The sequence below is a fragment of the Megascapheus bottae genome, chromosome 13, assembly GCF_031878675.1.
Source record: "Megascapheus bottae isolate mThoBot1 chromosome 13, mThoBot2.hap1, whole genome shotgun sequence".
Classification (NCBI taxonomy): Eukaryota; Metazoa; Chordata; class Mammalia; order Rodentia; family Geomyidae; genus Megascapheus; species Megascapheus bottae.
In genome coordinates, this window is record NC_143521.1 from 20397045 (window position 1) to 20413592 (window position 16548).

A 16548-nucleotide genomic window follows, 5' to 3' on the forward strand; every position below is an offset into this window, starting at 1 on the left:
GTTATTCTGATTGGTTTTCTTTTGTAGGTGATTGTTCTCTTCTGCCTGGCTGCTTTTAGGATTCTTTCTTTGGTCTCTATTGATCCTGTATGGATTATAATGTGGCAGTGGGATGTCTTTTTCTGGTCAAGTCTGGGGTTCTAAAAGCTTCTTGTATCTGGATGGGCCTGCCCTTCTGGATATTTGGGAAGTTCTCTGAGATGATTCCCTGAAGTATATTTCCCATACCATTGACCTCTTTTCTCCAGGCCCTCCTCAGTACCGATTAGCTTTAAATTAGGCTTCCTAATTATATCTTGGACCTCCTGAAGCATTCTCTCATATTTCCTAGGTTTGGTTTGACTCATATTCTATCCTTTCTCTATACCAACTAGATTATCTTCAACACTGGAGACTGTCTTCTGCATTGTCTAACCTGCTATCAATACTTTCTACTTTGTTCATCATCCTTACTTCCAATTGCTCATTTTTGATGGCTTGCATCTCTTCTTTTAGATTGTGTATGGACTTATAACTCCTTGATTTTCCATTTGAGTTATTAGGTCAGCAGCTTTACTCTCATTGGATATTTGTTGGAGTTTGGTCAGCTTTTTGTTTGTGGCTTCTATGAATTTTACCATTTTTCTTTAGCTTCCTCATGCTTATGTATCACCTTCTTTATGGTTTCATCTCATTTAGATATGGCTTCCTCATGTATCTTTCTGCATATTTTCAAACTTTTCATTAATAATGTTTATCTATTGCATTTGAGTAGCATTTAGAGGACTCCCCTAGTTTTGCCATTGACTGCTCCATTGCCTGTTTATATTGGGTGGGAGATGCTATTCCTTGATTTGCCATTTTTCTTGTTTCTTGTTCTGCCCATTTGTAAATGGGAGCAAGGTTAATACTGCACAAGATTACAATTTTTAAGATATAACCAACCTAGTGCTCTTTAGCTGGTCAGACAATAGATGTTCACAAGTTTAGATTGGTACTATCATTCTTTCTCTTTTTGTGCACTTACAAATATAATACCACCACCAGTCACCGTTTTATGACCAACCCCCCCCCCCCCATAATCCTATCTCTATTGTATTTAAGTCCCTCTGGACCTACAGTATAATTGAACACCTACATATACAGTATTACTCAACAACCATCAACTATAGATCTATGCATTATAAAAGTTGAAGGATGAACAGAGGAACAGAGATAGAAAAATAGCATGAAAGAGAAGATGGGAGGTAAGAAAAGAGTAATGTAGGAGCGTAAGATTAATATAGTAATCAAAAAATGGGATAGCGTAAGGATAACTGACCTAAGGTGATAGAAAGGTAAAATAGTTGAGTACGAAATTTAGAAAAAATAAGGTAAAACTTATGAAAATAAGAAGAGCAATAAGAAGAATATATAAAGAAAAGAGGAAGATATATCTAGGAAAGATAAATGATAAAAATTTTAAAAAGTAAAAAAATAAAGGTGGGAGAGATCCTACACAATTGTGATTTCTTAGTCAAGGAATACTAGGGTTAAGAACCAGATTAAAAGCAGGTGACTATCAATAAAAATATCAATTGTATCCAGTCTATACCCAGTGCTGTCACTATATTTCTAGGAATGACCACAATGACAGAAGGAAAGGGGGGGGGGCAGAAATGGAAAGAATCATAAGATAAAAAAACACGTAAAAATGCAAATGAAAAAAGGTTGAGAAAAAGTGGGTATTCTTCAGTTTTTTTGGGGAGGCAGGGGCAGGATAGGAAACTTGTGTCTCCACTAAATTCAACATCCAAACACTTCAAAAAGTCTTTTTCTCCTGCAATTTGGCTTTGCGGTTTTTCTGATCAGTTTGCTTGAATGTACAGCAGTAGAAAACCGGTGGAGTTGCAAGAGGCGCTTTGTTTACCAGGAGCACAGCCCCTCCCAGGAGAAGGATCTTCTGCCAGCACTGGGAGCAGACGTCTGGCTAAGCTGCCTCTGGGAAAACCTTTCCCCTTTTGAATGACGGTGCTGCCAGCACCACTTCTCAGGCTCCAGTTGGTTTGGCAGGGTCTTTGACAGCAGTCAAGATGGCGTAGCTCTCAGCTGGTGGGGAAGGGGATTCCTTCCCAATGCTGTTCTGAGAGCAGAAGAGGAAACTTCTCCATGGAGTTACTCACAAATTGCTGTATTTTCTGGTTCCGTGAAGCTGACAGGTCTGCGCCACAGCCAGGTGACGGCTCTGGGCTCGCGCAGGCTCTGTCGGGCTCTGTCTGGAGCCAGCAGTTCTGTGCTACCAAGAAGCACTGTCTGCTTAGGTGCTGGAGGGAGGCTTTGTCTCCCTGGCAGCTCTGAGTGATTAGCGCCGCTCCATGTTGTCTTCTTGCTCTGGTTTCCTGCCTTTCTCCTCTCTGACTGAGATCTCTGTGGTGCTAAAGCTTACTTAAGATCGATCTTTGGGTATGAACTTTCCCCAATGATGCCAGAACTGGAATCTTGGCAAGAGCTCATAAAGACTCACACTGAACCGCCGCCATCTTCCGCAGCTCTCTCTCCTTTTTTTCGTATGTGCCTTTTTGGAGGGGGTAGTACTCAGATCTTTGAATGGCTAGGCAGGTTACCACTTGTGGTATTCAGTTTTGTATGTATTTTTGTTGTTGTGTTGTTAGTACTAGGGCTTGAATTAGGGCTTTTAGAGTTCTTGGTTTTTCCACTCATGACTAGTGTTCTTTATGTTCTACCACTTGAGCTGAACCTGGATTTTTGCTGGTTAATTGGAGACAATTTGTCTGTCCGGGCTGATTTCAAACCTCCATCCTTACATTTCAGCCTGTTGAATAGCTAGGATTATAAATTAGCCATTGATGGCTGGCCCTGTATGTATTTTAAAAAATATTTTTTTTTTTTGGTGGGTCATGTGGCTTGAACTCGGCCTGAGAGCTGCCCCTGAGCTCTTCAGGTTACGGCTACCACCTTATCCTTGAGCCCTACTTCCTTTTTTTTCTAGAGGTTAATTGGAAATGAATCTCAGGTCCTTGTGTGACAACCTGGCTTTGAACTTTGATCCTCAAATCTCAACCTACTGAGTAGCTAGGATTACAGGCATGAGCCACCATGCCTGGCAAGAATACATTACTTTACATAGTCAAAATGTTATCACATCTAATAATGTTTTATTATCTAGTAAAACATAAACAAATTTTCTTAAGTATGCCAAAAATGACTTTTTAGTAGTTGATTTGTTTGAAATAGAATCTAGATAAGCCACATTTTACATTTGCTACATCTCTCATCCTTATTAGAGTGTTTCCCCTTTGTTTGTTTCTGCTTTTCTTAAATGCAATTGGCTTTGGAAGAATTGGGTCAGTTGTCTTACACTGTGTCTTCTGTTCACAGTACAATGCACATTATTATGTAGGTGTTTTATGTCAATCTCAGTTTAGAGATAAGAGTAAAAATCGTCCTATCTTAAATTACTGTTTTAGTCACTTTCAGTCTTTTTACTCAGTTCCTTTGTAATTAAAACAAAACCCAAACAACAAACAAAATCATTCCAAAACCAGTGTATTTCAGTAGCATCTGCTTACAGAATTACAGCCCAGGCTGGCCTCCAATTTGTAATCTTTCTGCCTTTGCCTCCCTAATGCCTGGAGTATAGGCAAGTACTACTACTCCTCTGTACTGAAAAATCTTTTTTTGTTGTTGGTTATGGGGCTTGAACTCTGGGCTGAGGCATTGTCCCTGAGCTCTTTAGCTCAAGGCCACTGACCTACCCCTTGAACCACAGTGCCCCTTGCACTTTTGTAGTGGCTAATTGGAGGTAAGAGTCTCACTTTCCAAGCCCAGGCTGGCTTTGAAGCTCAATCCTCATATCCCAGCCTCCTGAGTAGCTAGGATTATAGGCATGAGTCATCTCGCCTAGCTTATAACCAGCATTTTTAAACAGGGCTGAACTGTTGAGGCATGGCAGAATTAACTGGTAGAGTGCCCGAAAAAAGCTGCTGGAGAAAACGCTGAGTTTAAACTATTACAAGCAAAAAAACCCCAAAACATAGTTTAGAACTGAAAGCAGAGATATCAGGGTCAGAATTACTGGCCTATGCTGCTTACAGAAGTCCAGTTATTTCTTTGCTTATCACTTATCACTTAAGGTTCCAGTATATTCACTCTTGTGACTCAACTCAAAATGGAAAACTTTGATAAACAAATAAACATAACTGTTACCAGAATATTTCTTATGCGCACAATTAACATTAGTATAGTTGTTATTTTGAAGGGAAACAGTAAAAAGTATTGTGAAAATATATATGATGCTGAGAATGTGGGTTAGTGGTAGAGAGCTTAGGTAGCATGCATGAAGCCCTGGATTAGGTTCCTCAGTATCAAGTGACTCAAGTGGTAGAGTGCTACCCTTGAGCAAAAGAAGCTCAGGGATAGTACCCAGGCCCTGAGTTCAAGCTCCAGGCCTGGGGGGGGGGTGGGGGGGGTGGAGAGGAAATAGGTTAGATACCTGTAGCTCATGCTTATAATCCTAGCTACTCAAGCAACAGAGAATTGTACTTTGTACAGGCAGAAAAAAATCCAAGAGCCTCCATCTCCAAAATAACCAGCAAAACACTGGGCTTGAGGTGTGACTTAGAGTACCAGATGAGCAACAAGCTGAGTAAACTCAAGGCCTTGAGTTCATATCCTGGTACCGGCACAAAAAGTATTAAGCAAATTTATTCAAGGTAAAGCCTTGAAGCAAAAAAGATTAATTTATTGACTAATTTATTGACCTATTGAGAGTACCTTTTCATGCCTTCAAATCTATGTCTAATTTAAATTTTTCCACTACCTGTTATTTTTGGACTCACAAGCAGTGAAATATATACCTGATAATTTTAAGTATTTTAAAATATGATATATACCTGATTATTTTTGAGGAGTTCAGTGTAAAATTAGCCAGTAACAATTGTGCGTATTTATTTTTACTTTGACAGATACATAGAGATATTTCCAAGCAGAAGGAATGAAGTTCGAACACATGTTGGCTCTCATAAGGGAAAGAAAATGGTATCTTCTCTTACTACTAAGTACATAACTGAGCCAGAAATGGTATTTGAAGAACATGATGTAAATGAGGATATTCGACCCATGGCAGCTTTTGAAAGTGAGAAGGAGATAGGTAAGAGCCTGCCTCTTCTCAAAATCCCTTGGGATTATATTGTATGTTTTTGGTGGTGATCAACTTTGTGTGTTGTCATGTTTTTTGAAATTGTGATTGCAGGAGAAAGGAATTGGGTTAAATATTTCATGTCTTGGAATATAGAATATACATGGAATAAATGCACTTGGAGGAGGGCTTAGCTATTTTGTTAGTTATTTTGATTTTTGTTTGTTTTATGTTGAACCTGGTGTTTGAATTTAGGGCCTACTCACTATCCCGAAATTTTTTGTTCAAGGATTGTGCTCTGCCATTTGAGCTACAGCTCCACTTGTGTGTTTTTGCTGGTTAATTGATGATAAGAGTCTTATGGACTTTCCCATCTTGATTGGCTTTGAACTATAATTTTCAGTTCTCAGCCTCCTGATTAACTAAGATCACAGGCAGCCATTTGCACTGGCTTGTTAGGCTTTTCAATTAATCATTTTTCTACATTAAAAATGTAGAAAGAAAAGGAAGTGAAATGTCACCATTGAAGGTAAGTAAGGAAAGATTTCAGCACAGAGCACAAATACTGGCTAAATTTTTGTTTATTTCTGAATTTTTTTCTCTGATTCCTAATTCCACAGCAATATTTAGGATCTTTGAAATTACATAAATGATTTAAAAAATAGTACTCTGGGGTTTTCTTATTACCCAAGTTGTGAGTTTTGTTTTGTTGTTCATTTTCCCTTGTTGTATAGTTTTAATTCAAGACTATTTAACTTTCCCTCTTGTTGCAAAAGGTAGGTTTTGTATTTGGTAGTGTTGTGAGGTGTGGAATGCATGTATATGTTCGTTCATTCAGGTAGTACTTGCTAAGCCAGGGGAGTTGCAATGAGATATTGGTTCAAGGTGAGTTGAAGGTTTGGACATAAGCTCATGTCTGATTATATTGTATTCATAGATTTGAAGCTTTTATTTCTTTACCTGTGTTTTTGTTCCACTTTTTAGAATTGCCTAAAGAGATGTCAGAAAAGCTTCCAGAGGCTGTAGATTTTGGAACTACACCTTCAATGCATTTTGTCCACATGAGAGGATTGCCTTTCCAAGCCAATGCCCAGGACATTATAAATGTGTGTGGCAGTAAGATAACTAATACTAATAAGGTTGAACAAAAATCTAAAATTGGCCAGGTGCTGGTGGCTTATGCCTGTAATCTTAGCAACTCAGGAGACTGAGGTGTAAGTTTCATGGTTCGAAGCCAGCCCAGTCTGGAAAATCTGTGAGAATTATCTCCACTAAAACTACCAAAAAGCTGGAAGTGAAGTTGTAGCTCAGCTGGTCTCAGAGCACTGACCTTGAGCACAAAAGCTCAGGGAGAGTGCCTAGGCCCAGAGTTCAAACCCCAGGACTGGAAAACAACCCTCCCTCCCTCCCAGGAAAAAACCCATGAAATTGAACTTGAATTTGTTTGGGGAAGAGAGGAAAATGCATTATTCATTAGTCTGGGCAGTAAGCTAGCATCTGCCTTGTTGCAGAGACTATCATTTCTGTAGCTGAAAAGTATGGTGCAGGTAAGCACAGTGAGTACACTTGTACTCCCGGAAAATGGGAGATTGAGGCAGGAGTATTGCTTGAACTTGCATTTAAATCCAGTGTTGGCAGCATAGCACCTTTCTTGCCAGTCCTGGGGCTTGAACTCTGGGCCTGACACTGTCTTTGGGCTTTTTCCTCAAGGCTAGAGCTCTGTCACTTGAACCACAGCACCACTTCTGGATTTTCTATGTGTGTGTTACCAAAGAATCAAATCCAGGGCTTCATGCATGCTAGGCAAGCACGCTACCACTAGGCCAGACTCCCTGCCCCACAACGTAGAATCTTTAGTGAAGCCTCAATATTTCCAGTTTTTTTTTTTTAATGGGTTGAACGTAGGACTAGGCAAGTGTTTTACCACATAAGCCAAACTTCTTAACTATTTTGTTGTTGTTTTGTCAGTCCTAGGGCTTGAACTCAGGGCCTGACACTGTCCTTTGGCTTTTTCAAGGCTAGAGTTCTACCACTTGAGCCACAGCACCATTTCTGGCTTTTTCTATGTATGTGGTACCTAGGAATCAAACTGGGGTTTTTGTTCCTGCTGGACAAGCACTCTACCACTAGGTCGAACTCCAGGCCCCTGTTATTTATTTATTTTTACGTTTTGAGATTGCTAACTTTTTAGGCTAACAGTGAATTCACTCCTGATTCCTACTCCTGGGTAGCTGTGATTATAGGCTTGCTTTATCCTATCTTGCTGGAATCTTATTTTTGATGGTCATGGAGCTTACACTCAGGGCCTGAGTACTGTCACTGAGCTGTTTTCTGCTTTAAGGCTAGCTCTCTACCACTAGAACCACAGCTCTACTTCTGGCTTTTTTTTTGTCTCATCGACTTACTAGAATCATCAGATCTCAGCTTCCTGAGTTGCTAGGATTACAGGTGTGAGCCACTGGTGCCTGACCTTGGGCTAGTTTAATGTGTTCTTGTTGTATTTGTTGTTTAGTTTTTTGCTCCGCTGAAGCCTGTAAGAATCACCATGGAGTACAGCTCCAGTGGGAAGGCCACTGGAGAAGCAGATGTGCACTTTGATACCCATGAGGATGCTATGGCAGCCATGCTAAAGGATCGATCCCATGTTCGTAAGTACTACCCTTGCTTTTCTCTGTTGGCTTTTGATACTTGTCTAGGATTACAAACGCCTTCCTCTGTTTTGAGACTTGTCTAAACTTGTTCCTTGGTAATGCTAAGTTGTTAAGGATTTAATTCTGTAGTATTATGAACAGCTTTTTTTTTAATGCATGTTTTTATCTTACATTGAGTCTTTTGGCTCACCTGCTTCTTTACAACTTTATTTTTATTGTGAACTCTTTCCGCTTGTGACTGGTGCTCTACCACCTGAGCCACACTTCCAGTTCTAGCTTCTTGCTGGTTTATTGTAGATACATGTCTAGAGTATTTGATTGGCTTGGCTTTGATTATAGACACTCAGATCTTAGTGTGCTCAAAGTAGGATTCTAGATGTGAACCACCTGGTTCTAAATGTAACCTACTTGGTTATTGATTTTTTTCTTTTTTGCCAGTCCTGGGCTTGGGCTCAGGGCCTGAGCACTGTCCTTGGACTTTCTCAAGGCTAGAGCGCTACCACTTGAGCCACACTGCCACTTCCAGCTTTTTCTATGTATGTAGTACCAAGGAATCGAACCCAGGTCTTCATGCATGCTAGGCAAGAACTCTACTACTAAGCCAAACTCGCGGCCCATTGATTTTTTTTTTTTATTAAAGAATTTATTAACATTGGTTTTTACATCATATTTCAAATGACATGTTTAACAAACAAGTGTTCAAGAAGGGAAGCTCTGTATACAATCATTGGCACTTAGTTTTTAGAACATAATCAAAATTAGGCTAAGGGTTTGTATATCATAGATACATATTAATTTATAAAATAAAACATGTCTAGAGTCATAGGTATTTATTTATTTATTTATTTATTGCCAGTCCTGGCCTTGAGCTCAGGGTCTGAGCACTGTCCTTGGACTTTATTTTGCTCAAGGCTAGCACTCTACCACTTGAGCCTCAGCGCCCCTTCCGGCTTTTTTTCTGTGTATGTGGTACTGAGGAATCAAACCCGGGTCTTCGTGCATGCTAGGAAAGCACTCTACCACTAGGCCAAACTCCCAGCCCCCAGAGTCATAGGTTTTTATGTCTATGTAGTTATGTTTATATTTCCAATACCATGTCCGTAGCATTGGGTATGCAAGTATTGAGTCCTCGCTCTTGCACTATTTGGATCTAATAACCACATTTTAAGGATACCATTAGCCTTTTGTTCCTTTGGTCTTGACTTGTCTCACTCAACATGATTTGCTCTAGATTCATCCACTTCCCTGCAAATGCTATTATTTTGTCTGTTGGCTGCTGTGTGTGTGTGTGTGTATTGTGTATATATACATTGTGTGTGTGTGTATGTATATATATATATATACATATATATATATACGTATATACATATATACACATATACATATATATACATATACATATACATATATACATATATACATACATATACATATATGTATATATACATATATACATATATATACATATATATATGTGTATATATATATATATACACACACACACACACACACCACATTTTCTGTATCCATTCATCTGCAGTAGGGCATCTGGATTGTCTCCATCACCTGGCTATTGTGAATAGTGCAGAGATAAACATAGCTGAGCAGGTGTCCTTATCATATCTTGGGTTATGATGTTCAGGGTAGATGCCCAGAATGGTATGGCAGGATCATAGGGAAGGTCAATTTTCAGTTCTTAAGAAACCTCCACACTGCTTTCCAGAGTGGCTGAACTTGCTTACAGTCCCGCCAGCAGTGCAGTAAGGTTCCTTTTTCTCCACAACCCTGCCAGCAACTGTCATTGCCTGAGTTCAAAATCTTGGCCATTCTTATTGGGGTAAGGTGGTATCTTAGGGTCGTTTTTATTTGCATTTCCTTTATTTTTTTGTCATGGAGCTTGAACTCAGGGCCTGGGTGCTCTTCAGATCAAGACTGGTGCGCTATCACCTTTGAGCTACAGTGCCACTTCTGGTTTTCTGGTGGTTAATTGAAGATAAGAGTCTCATGAACTTTTGTGCCAGGCTGGCTTTGAGCCACAATCCTCACATCTCAGCCTCTTGAGTAGCTAGGATTATAGGCGTGAGCCACCAGCAGCCGGCTTCCTATTTTTTTCTCAATACAAGGTTTTTTTCCCCACTATTTTTTCTGCATTTCAACTGTTTAGAACTAATTTATTTTTTCCTATTGTTTTCAGAGCATCGATATATTGAGCTGTTCCTAAATTCATGTCCAAAAGGAAAATAAGACTTCGTGGACTAAAGATAATAAGGTAAATTGACAGTAACTGAACTCAGGACTTTGTATTTCCTACCACTTGAGTTATGCTTTCTCCAGCCCTTGTATGCTATCTCCAGCCTCTAGGATCACCGTTTGAAGCCAGTTGAGGCAGGAAAGTCTATGAGACTCTTTTTTTTTTTTTTTTGCCAGTCCTGGGCTTGAGCTCAGGGCCTGAGCACTGTCCTTGGACTTTTCTCAAGGGAAGAGCTCTACCACTTGAGCCTCAGCACCACTTCCAGCTTTTTTTTTCTATATGTGGTACCGAGGAATCGAACCCGGGTCTTCATGCATGCTAGGCAAGCACTTTAACCACTAGGCAAAACTCCCGGCCCATCTATGAGACTCTTAATTTCCAGTTAACCCCCAGGAATCTGGAAGCAGAGATGTGGCTTAAAGTGGTAGTACAAAAAGAATTCACAGATATGCAGTGGCTCACACCTGTAATCCTAGCTACTCTAAGAGGCTGAGATCTGAGGATCAAGATTCAAAGCACAAAAGGACCTGATGGGAAGTGGCCTTGGCTCAAGGGTAGGGTGGTAGCCTTGAACTGAAGAGCTCAGACATACCACCCAGGCCCAGGAGTAGGGTGGTAGCCTTGAGCTGAAGAGGTCAGGGACAGCGCCCAGGCAGAGTTCAAGCCCCATGACCCACAAAAAAATAAGAAAAGAATTCAGAGATAGTATGCAGGCGCTGAATTCAGACCCTGTGACTAACAACAAAAAAGAAGGGTTATGAAAGTGATTTTCTTTTTCTTAAAGAAGTACATGACTGGGCTGGGAGCGTAGCCTAGTGGTAGAGTGCTCACCTCGCATGCGCAAACCCTGTGTTTAATTCTTCGGTACCACATACACAGAAAAAGCTATAGCCTTAACTTGATGTGGTACAGTTCTTTTTCCATAAAATATTTGAATATTTCGTATTATTTGTTTACATGGTTTTTGTTGTTTGTTTGTTGGTTGGGTTTTTTTTTTTGGAACCACTTAGTGCAGTGATTTTGTTTGTTGGTTTTTGAATGTACACAGGTAATTCTATTCCTATAACTATCATGGGCTCCTTTAGAACATCAGTTTCTGCAGTTCCATGATGTTATATATTTATTTTGGTTCAATTCTCTATGAAGATACATTCTGTGCTCAATTCTGAAAGTCTTCATACCAGCTAAATATACCAATTTCCAACTGGTTTTCTGTACTTTTAACTGATTCCTCATATAACTTAGACTAAATCAGAAAAAGTTATTTGAATTTGTAATTTTAAATGGTAAATGTGGAACGGTTTCTATTTTGTCTTATTTTCAGGGTGAAGCAAGAAGCATTTCATTTGCACATCGTCCTTGGACGTGGGATATTAAGTTCCAGTTTATTGACAGCAACTACTAGAGAAAGGATTTGGGATTTTGGATTTATTACTTATAAGAAAAATTCATAGTGGAGTGTTTAAAAAGATAGTTTAGAATTATGAAATAGACCGCCAATTTAAATTTCCATTTAAACTGTCCAGGATTTGATTAAGAAAATATGGTCTTTATTTTATACAATTAGTTAAACAGTTTTTTTTCTTAGAGGATTTGCTACCAGTTGTAAAGAGTACATATTCTGCATTATACTTGAAGGTCTTTTTCCTCTCATTTCAAAAGTAATCAGTTCAGTTTTTTTTTTTTTTTTTTGGCCTACCAATTGAGAGCACCAATCTAAAATTTCTCATGTAAAATAATGATTTGTTATTACCAAACACCAATGCAAGAGAACGTTTCAGATCATTAAATAAGTATGGTTTGGCAATATAGTTTTACTTTTAGCTGTGTCTGATTGCATAAATAGGGGTAGGAATGTTACAAAACAAAAAAACACACAGGTTAGTGAGTGCTAATAACAACTTGGCAGTTTTAGAGTTTTGTCTTTCTAAGCCTTATGTTAAAGGCATTTAACATTGGTGCCTGTCTACTTAAGGGGGAGGTCTATTCATAGAAGTTTTCTGAGTGACCTCCTTTTGGTTTGGGGTATATTTTTTAAGGATGTTTATTAGTCTAGGAATTGTGTAAAGTGATATATCAAGGCAGACCAACCTGATAAGGACATAAATGACTTCACTTGAATTTAAACCAGCTCTAGATAAGGAAAAAAAATTAATCTCTTCATTTGCTTTATCATTGGGTAGCACATCCCATATTTTAGAACAAGTAGGGGTGTCTTGCTTAAAAAATAGCATTTACTGTATAATTGTGTGAAGGGTTTATTGACAAAGCTGTATTTCTGTCACACTGTGGCAGTGCCTTCTGCTTTAATGTTAAACAGCTTGTTATTTAGATATTGGACATAATGGCTGGCTTCAAAATGTAGTCATTAATAAACTTAAGTTCATGTGCACCTGTGTAGGAGAATTGAAGTCCTGTACACTTTCCTTGCCTTGTTCCTGTTCTCAGGGTGACAGCTGCCACCAGGAGATTCAAGTCTACAAGTTCTTAAAGTTGAATTTTCTAAATTTCAGAGAAGTGATACCTGGAAGAGAGATTATGTCTTCTCTCATTATAAAACCATCTTTGATTACCAGCTAAAATATGAAATCACTGTACTGTAAGTAATGAATAAATGAAGGCTTGTTTCAGGCTGAAGATTACAAAAGAGTATTTATTATTGGAATGTGTGACTCAACTGAATATATTTTTTATTACATCTAGTCCTGGTATATTAATAAAAGAAGAAATAGATAAATTTCAGTTTTATTTTTTACAAAATCTTACTAAAACATGACTTAGTTAGCTTAACACTTGTACTACTTAAATGAAAATGTTTCATACGTGGTTGAATGTAGCAAGTTATGAGAACTGATGTTCAGAGTTATATGATCTGTTATGGTGAGATCATTTTTCTTCCTTTCATAGTTGGTATCAAAGATGCTGTAAGAGAGATCTGTAACTTCAGTTTGAACAGGGGTTGGGAGAATTCATATGTAAGTAGTTGATTTTTAGTCAGTGTCATTGCATATCTCTGGGATGAGAATGAGAGCCAAAGCATTAAATGATTTTGTTATGGGTAAGCTTGAAGGGATGTATCTTCCTTAGTACAGGTGGAATTCTTGGTACAAAACAGGTCCATTATTGGGAAGTCATCATATGAACTCAACTCATATATATTCTACTCACTTTTTTTGTTGTTGTTACAATTTAGGTTAGTGAATAAGTGATTAAAGCAATATTTATTCTTATTTTTGTTTTGTCAGTCCTGGGGCTTGAACTCAGAGCCTGGGCACTGCCCTTGGACTTTCTCAAGGCTAGCATTCTACCACCTGAGCCAAAGCGCGACTTCCGGCTAAAGCAATATTTATATCCAAAGATATATTTCTACATACCAAAATTTGTTAAGACTGTCTTACATGATTTTCTATTGAAGGACAATCATAAGGAATTTCCTTCTTAAATTTGGAGGCTGTATATCTTTACAGTCCTTGCTGTAAAAATGTATCAAAAGAGTATTGTGGTCATTGTACCCATATTCCACTTTGGCCTAGCAGAGGAACTGCAAGGGAATACAATTCTGATAACAAGTATACGAAATACCAAGGACAAAATTCCTGAAGTTCATGATCCAGTGTAATCCCTGATATCAGAAGATGAAGCAGAGCCAGAGCATTAATGGCTGAAGCTTCTTCCTTGTGGTAAGGGAGAGTAAGCATATGTGCGAAGGCCCCAAATCCTTCCTGAGACTTGACTACTGTGCGGAGGAAGAAGCTTATGAAACTGACTTCCATGTAGGTGACATGGTGTGTGGTGATCTTGCTTGTTAGCCAGCATGTCCTATAGCATCCTCTGCCCTTAACAAATTTTCCTTAATAAATTTTATTTGGAGACTTTTTTCTTCTGCATAATATTTATTTTATAATTTAAACTGTTCTGTTTTTCCAAGAATATCCCATAAATTATGTGAAAGCACTTCAGGTTGGTAGGACCAAAATTAGTAAAGGCAGGTCCATGTTCTTGGGGCTTTGGCAAAATAACACTGTTGTACTGTAAGAGAAATCTATTTCCCTTCTCTAAGTCTAGCAGATTAGAAAATAATCTCTGAAATTTCTAAGAGGAAAAAATGCTGCCATGAACATTTATAGGGAGGTTTTTGTGAGGACAAGTTTCCAGTTTCTTTGGGTAAATACCAAGGAGTATAGCTGCTAGGCTGTATAGAAAAAGAAGTATAGTTTTGTAGCAAACTGCTGTCTTCCAAGTAGCTAAACTACATTCCCACCAGCAATGAGTGAATGAGTCTCTAGTCTTTATTCTCTGTCCTCTCCATTTGATGGTATCAGTGCTTTGATTTTGGCTGTCTAAATAGGGGTGGTGTGTTAGCTCACTTATGATTTCTGGTTCCATAAAGAGTCAAATGCCTTTTCATTACTTAATTGCTGTTAATCATCTTGGTTGAAGTATGCTCTCATTTTTTTAGTTGGGAAATTATTAAACTTGGGAAAGGGGATGGATGAGGATTCAGTCTGTCTTAGGCCTTGATCATATGACAATAAAAAACAGTGACTAACTTTAAGATTGTTTATATTTTGTTGTTTGAAAGAACAAAGAGGTTTGATGTATATTCAGTGAGTATCCTCCTCCCGTTATAAACTGTAGCCACTCAGCTCTCAGGCAGCTCTTATATCAGTTTCTGTGGTGATGTAATGATTTTTACTGTATTATGTAAGCAAATATTAGAATTTCCAATTCCATTCTATTTTTTCCTGTTAGCCTAAAAATTATTTTGTACCAGCATATAAAATACTCATTCTTTTGTGATTGTATAGTGTGGATATATAAGATATAAACTGTCCCTTACTGATGAACATGTAAATTGCTCCCATTCTTGCTGTGAGTTACCTTGTATAAACTTATATTGTATATACATGAATTTCTCTGTGGGTAAATGGTGACATTGTGTGTACTCGTATTTATATCTGAACTTAAATGTATATCTAGAGTTATTTCATAGTTTGCACCAGCAGTGCAAGTGTCCATTTCCCTTAGTCTTACTAATAGTAGATTAGCAGTCCATTCTCTGTGTGACATGATGAAGCAGTCTTTCTTTTTTTGTAATTAAGAGCCTTTGAACTTCTTTTTCCGTGAATTGTCTTAATATCCTCTTCCATTTTTCCTTTTCTTAAAAAACTATTGTTGCAAACACAAAATTAGATAACTTAGTTATCTATATATATGATGAGCTTTGTTTTGTCTTCCATCCTTTTTTTTTTAAATTTTAGAGAGTATAGAGTGTAGAGTGTCTATGATGTATGGTGAAACACACTTGGGATCCCAGTAGTTGGGAGGCTGTGGTAGGAAGACCTGAAACTCAAAGCCAGTCTGGTCTTTTAAGATTCTGCTCGAAACAAGCAAAGCTTTCTTTCTGTCTCCTAACTCCTGGGATAAAGTGAGTCTATATCAGCCTTCCAAGTAGTTGGGTGTATAGGTGCATGCCATCATATCTGCCTGCTTTTCTTTCTCTCATTTGTTTTAAAGCAAATCTTACATGACATTATTTCATACTTAAGTATTTCAATGTACATCTTTGTTTCCTAAAAATTATTTCTTGTAATCAATTATGTGGAATCTCAAGTTTAAAGATTTTTCTTTAACTCAGGATCCAAATAATCCCTCACATTGCACTTGTGCACTAAAATAGGTATTCTCCTGAAGCATTTTTTAAATAAAAAATTACATATAAAATTTGAATGATCAGTAAGCCTTTTATTCATCACTTAGATTCTGTAAGTAATATTTGGTCATATTATCTCAGGTATCGAATGTACCTGTCCACATACTATGCTCTCTTGTATGTGAAAGTTGTAGGCATATATATTCTTGGCTCTGGAGCTTTGTGTATACATATCATGACTAGAGGTTTTTTTTCTTAAAGGAAAATTTACAAATGTTTATCTTTTGATTAGTTTAGCTGTTACAGCACTGTAGTATAATTCCTCAAGAAAGCTATGGCATGGTTCTGTTATATCAGGAAGCTATTTTGTGTAGTCAAAATTCCTGCACCTCTCCTATCCCTTCTCTCCCTTTGTAGATAAGCACTGTTAGGATTTGGTAGAACTTTAATTTTTCCTGTTCTAGAATTTAATGGAATCATTGGATCTATATTCTTGTATAAGTTTCTTTCATTCAGCACGTTTTGAGATTCATCCAAGTGTCCTAGCTTTGTTCTCTTCAGTCCTTGAGTAAAATTCTCTGTATGGGTATGCCAGTTTTTCCTTTATTCTGTTAGGTGAACAGTTGCTGGGCAGTGGGGCTGTTTCCACTTTTTGTTGTGAATAAAGTTGCTATGAATACCATGTACAATCATTTTTGTGCACTTGACAGTTTAATTTCTTTCAGCACTTAAGAGTAAAACATCCTGAGCTGCAAGTTAACATATTTGAATTTTAATTGCCAAAATGTTATCCTCTTTCACATTCCCAGAGTTCCAAATATGCCTGAATCCATACCATTTGATGTCAGTCTATAATTTAAAGCATTATATATATTTT

At 38.0% G+C, this 16548-nt stretch overlaps 1 protein-coding gene across 2 annotated transcripts in view; it reads left to right on the forward strand.

Annotated features, from left to right (window-relative positions):
- Grsf1 (G-rich RNA sequence binding factor 1) overlaps positions 1 to 11583 on the forward strand; it is a 62834-nt gene extending 51251 nt beyond the window's left edge. For both annotated transcript variants that reach the window (XM_090343457.1, XM_090343456.1), the window contains exons 6-10: positions 4944 to 5128; positions 6101 to 6222; positions 7629 to 7764; positions 9962 to 10036; positions 11343 to 11583. In XM_090343457.1, the coding sequence (XP_090199583.1) occupies positions 4944 to 5128; positions 6101 to 6222; positions 7629 to 7764; positions 9962 to 10011 (493 nt within the window). In that variant the 3' untranslated portion in view covers positions 10012 to 10036; positions 11343 to 11583. The remainder of the gene's footprint in view (positions 1 to 4943; positions 5129 to 6100; positions 6223 to 7628; positions 7765 to 9961; positions 10037 to 11342) is intronic.
- The last annotated feature ends 4965 nt before the right edge of the window (positions 11584 to 16548 follow it).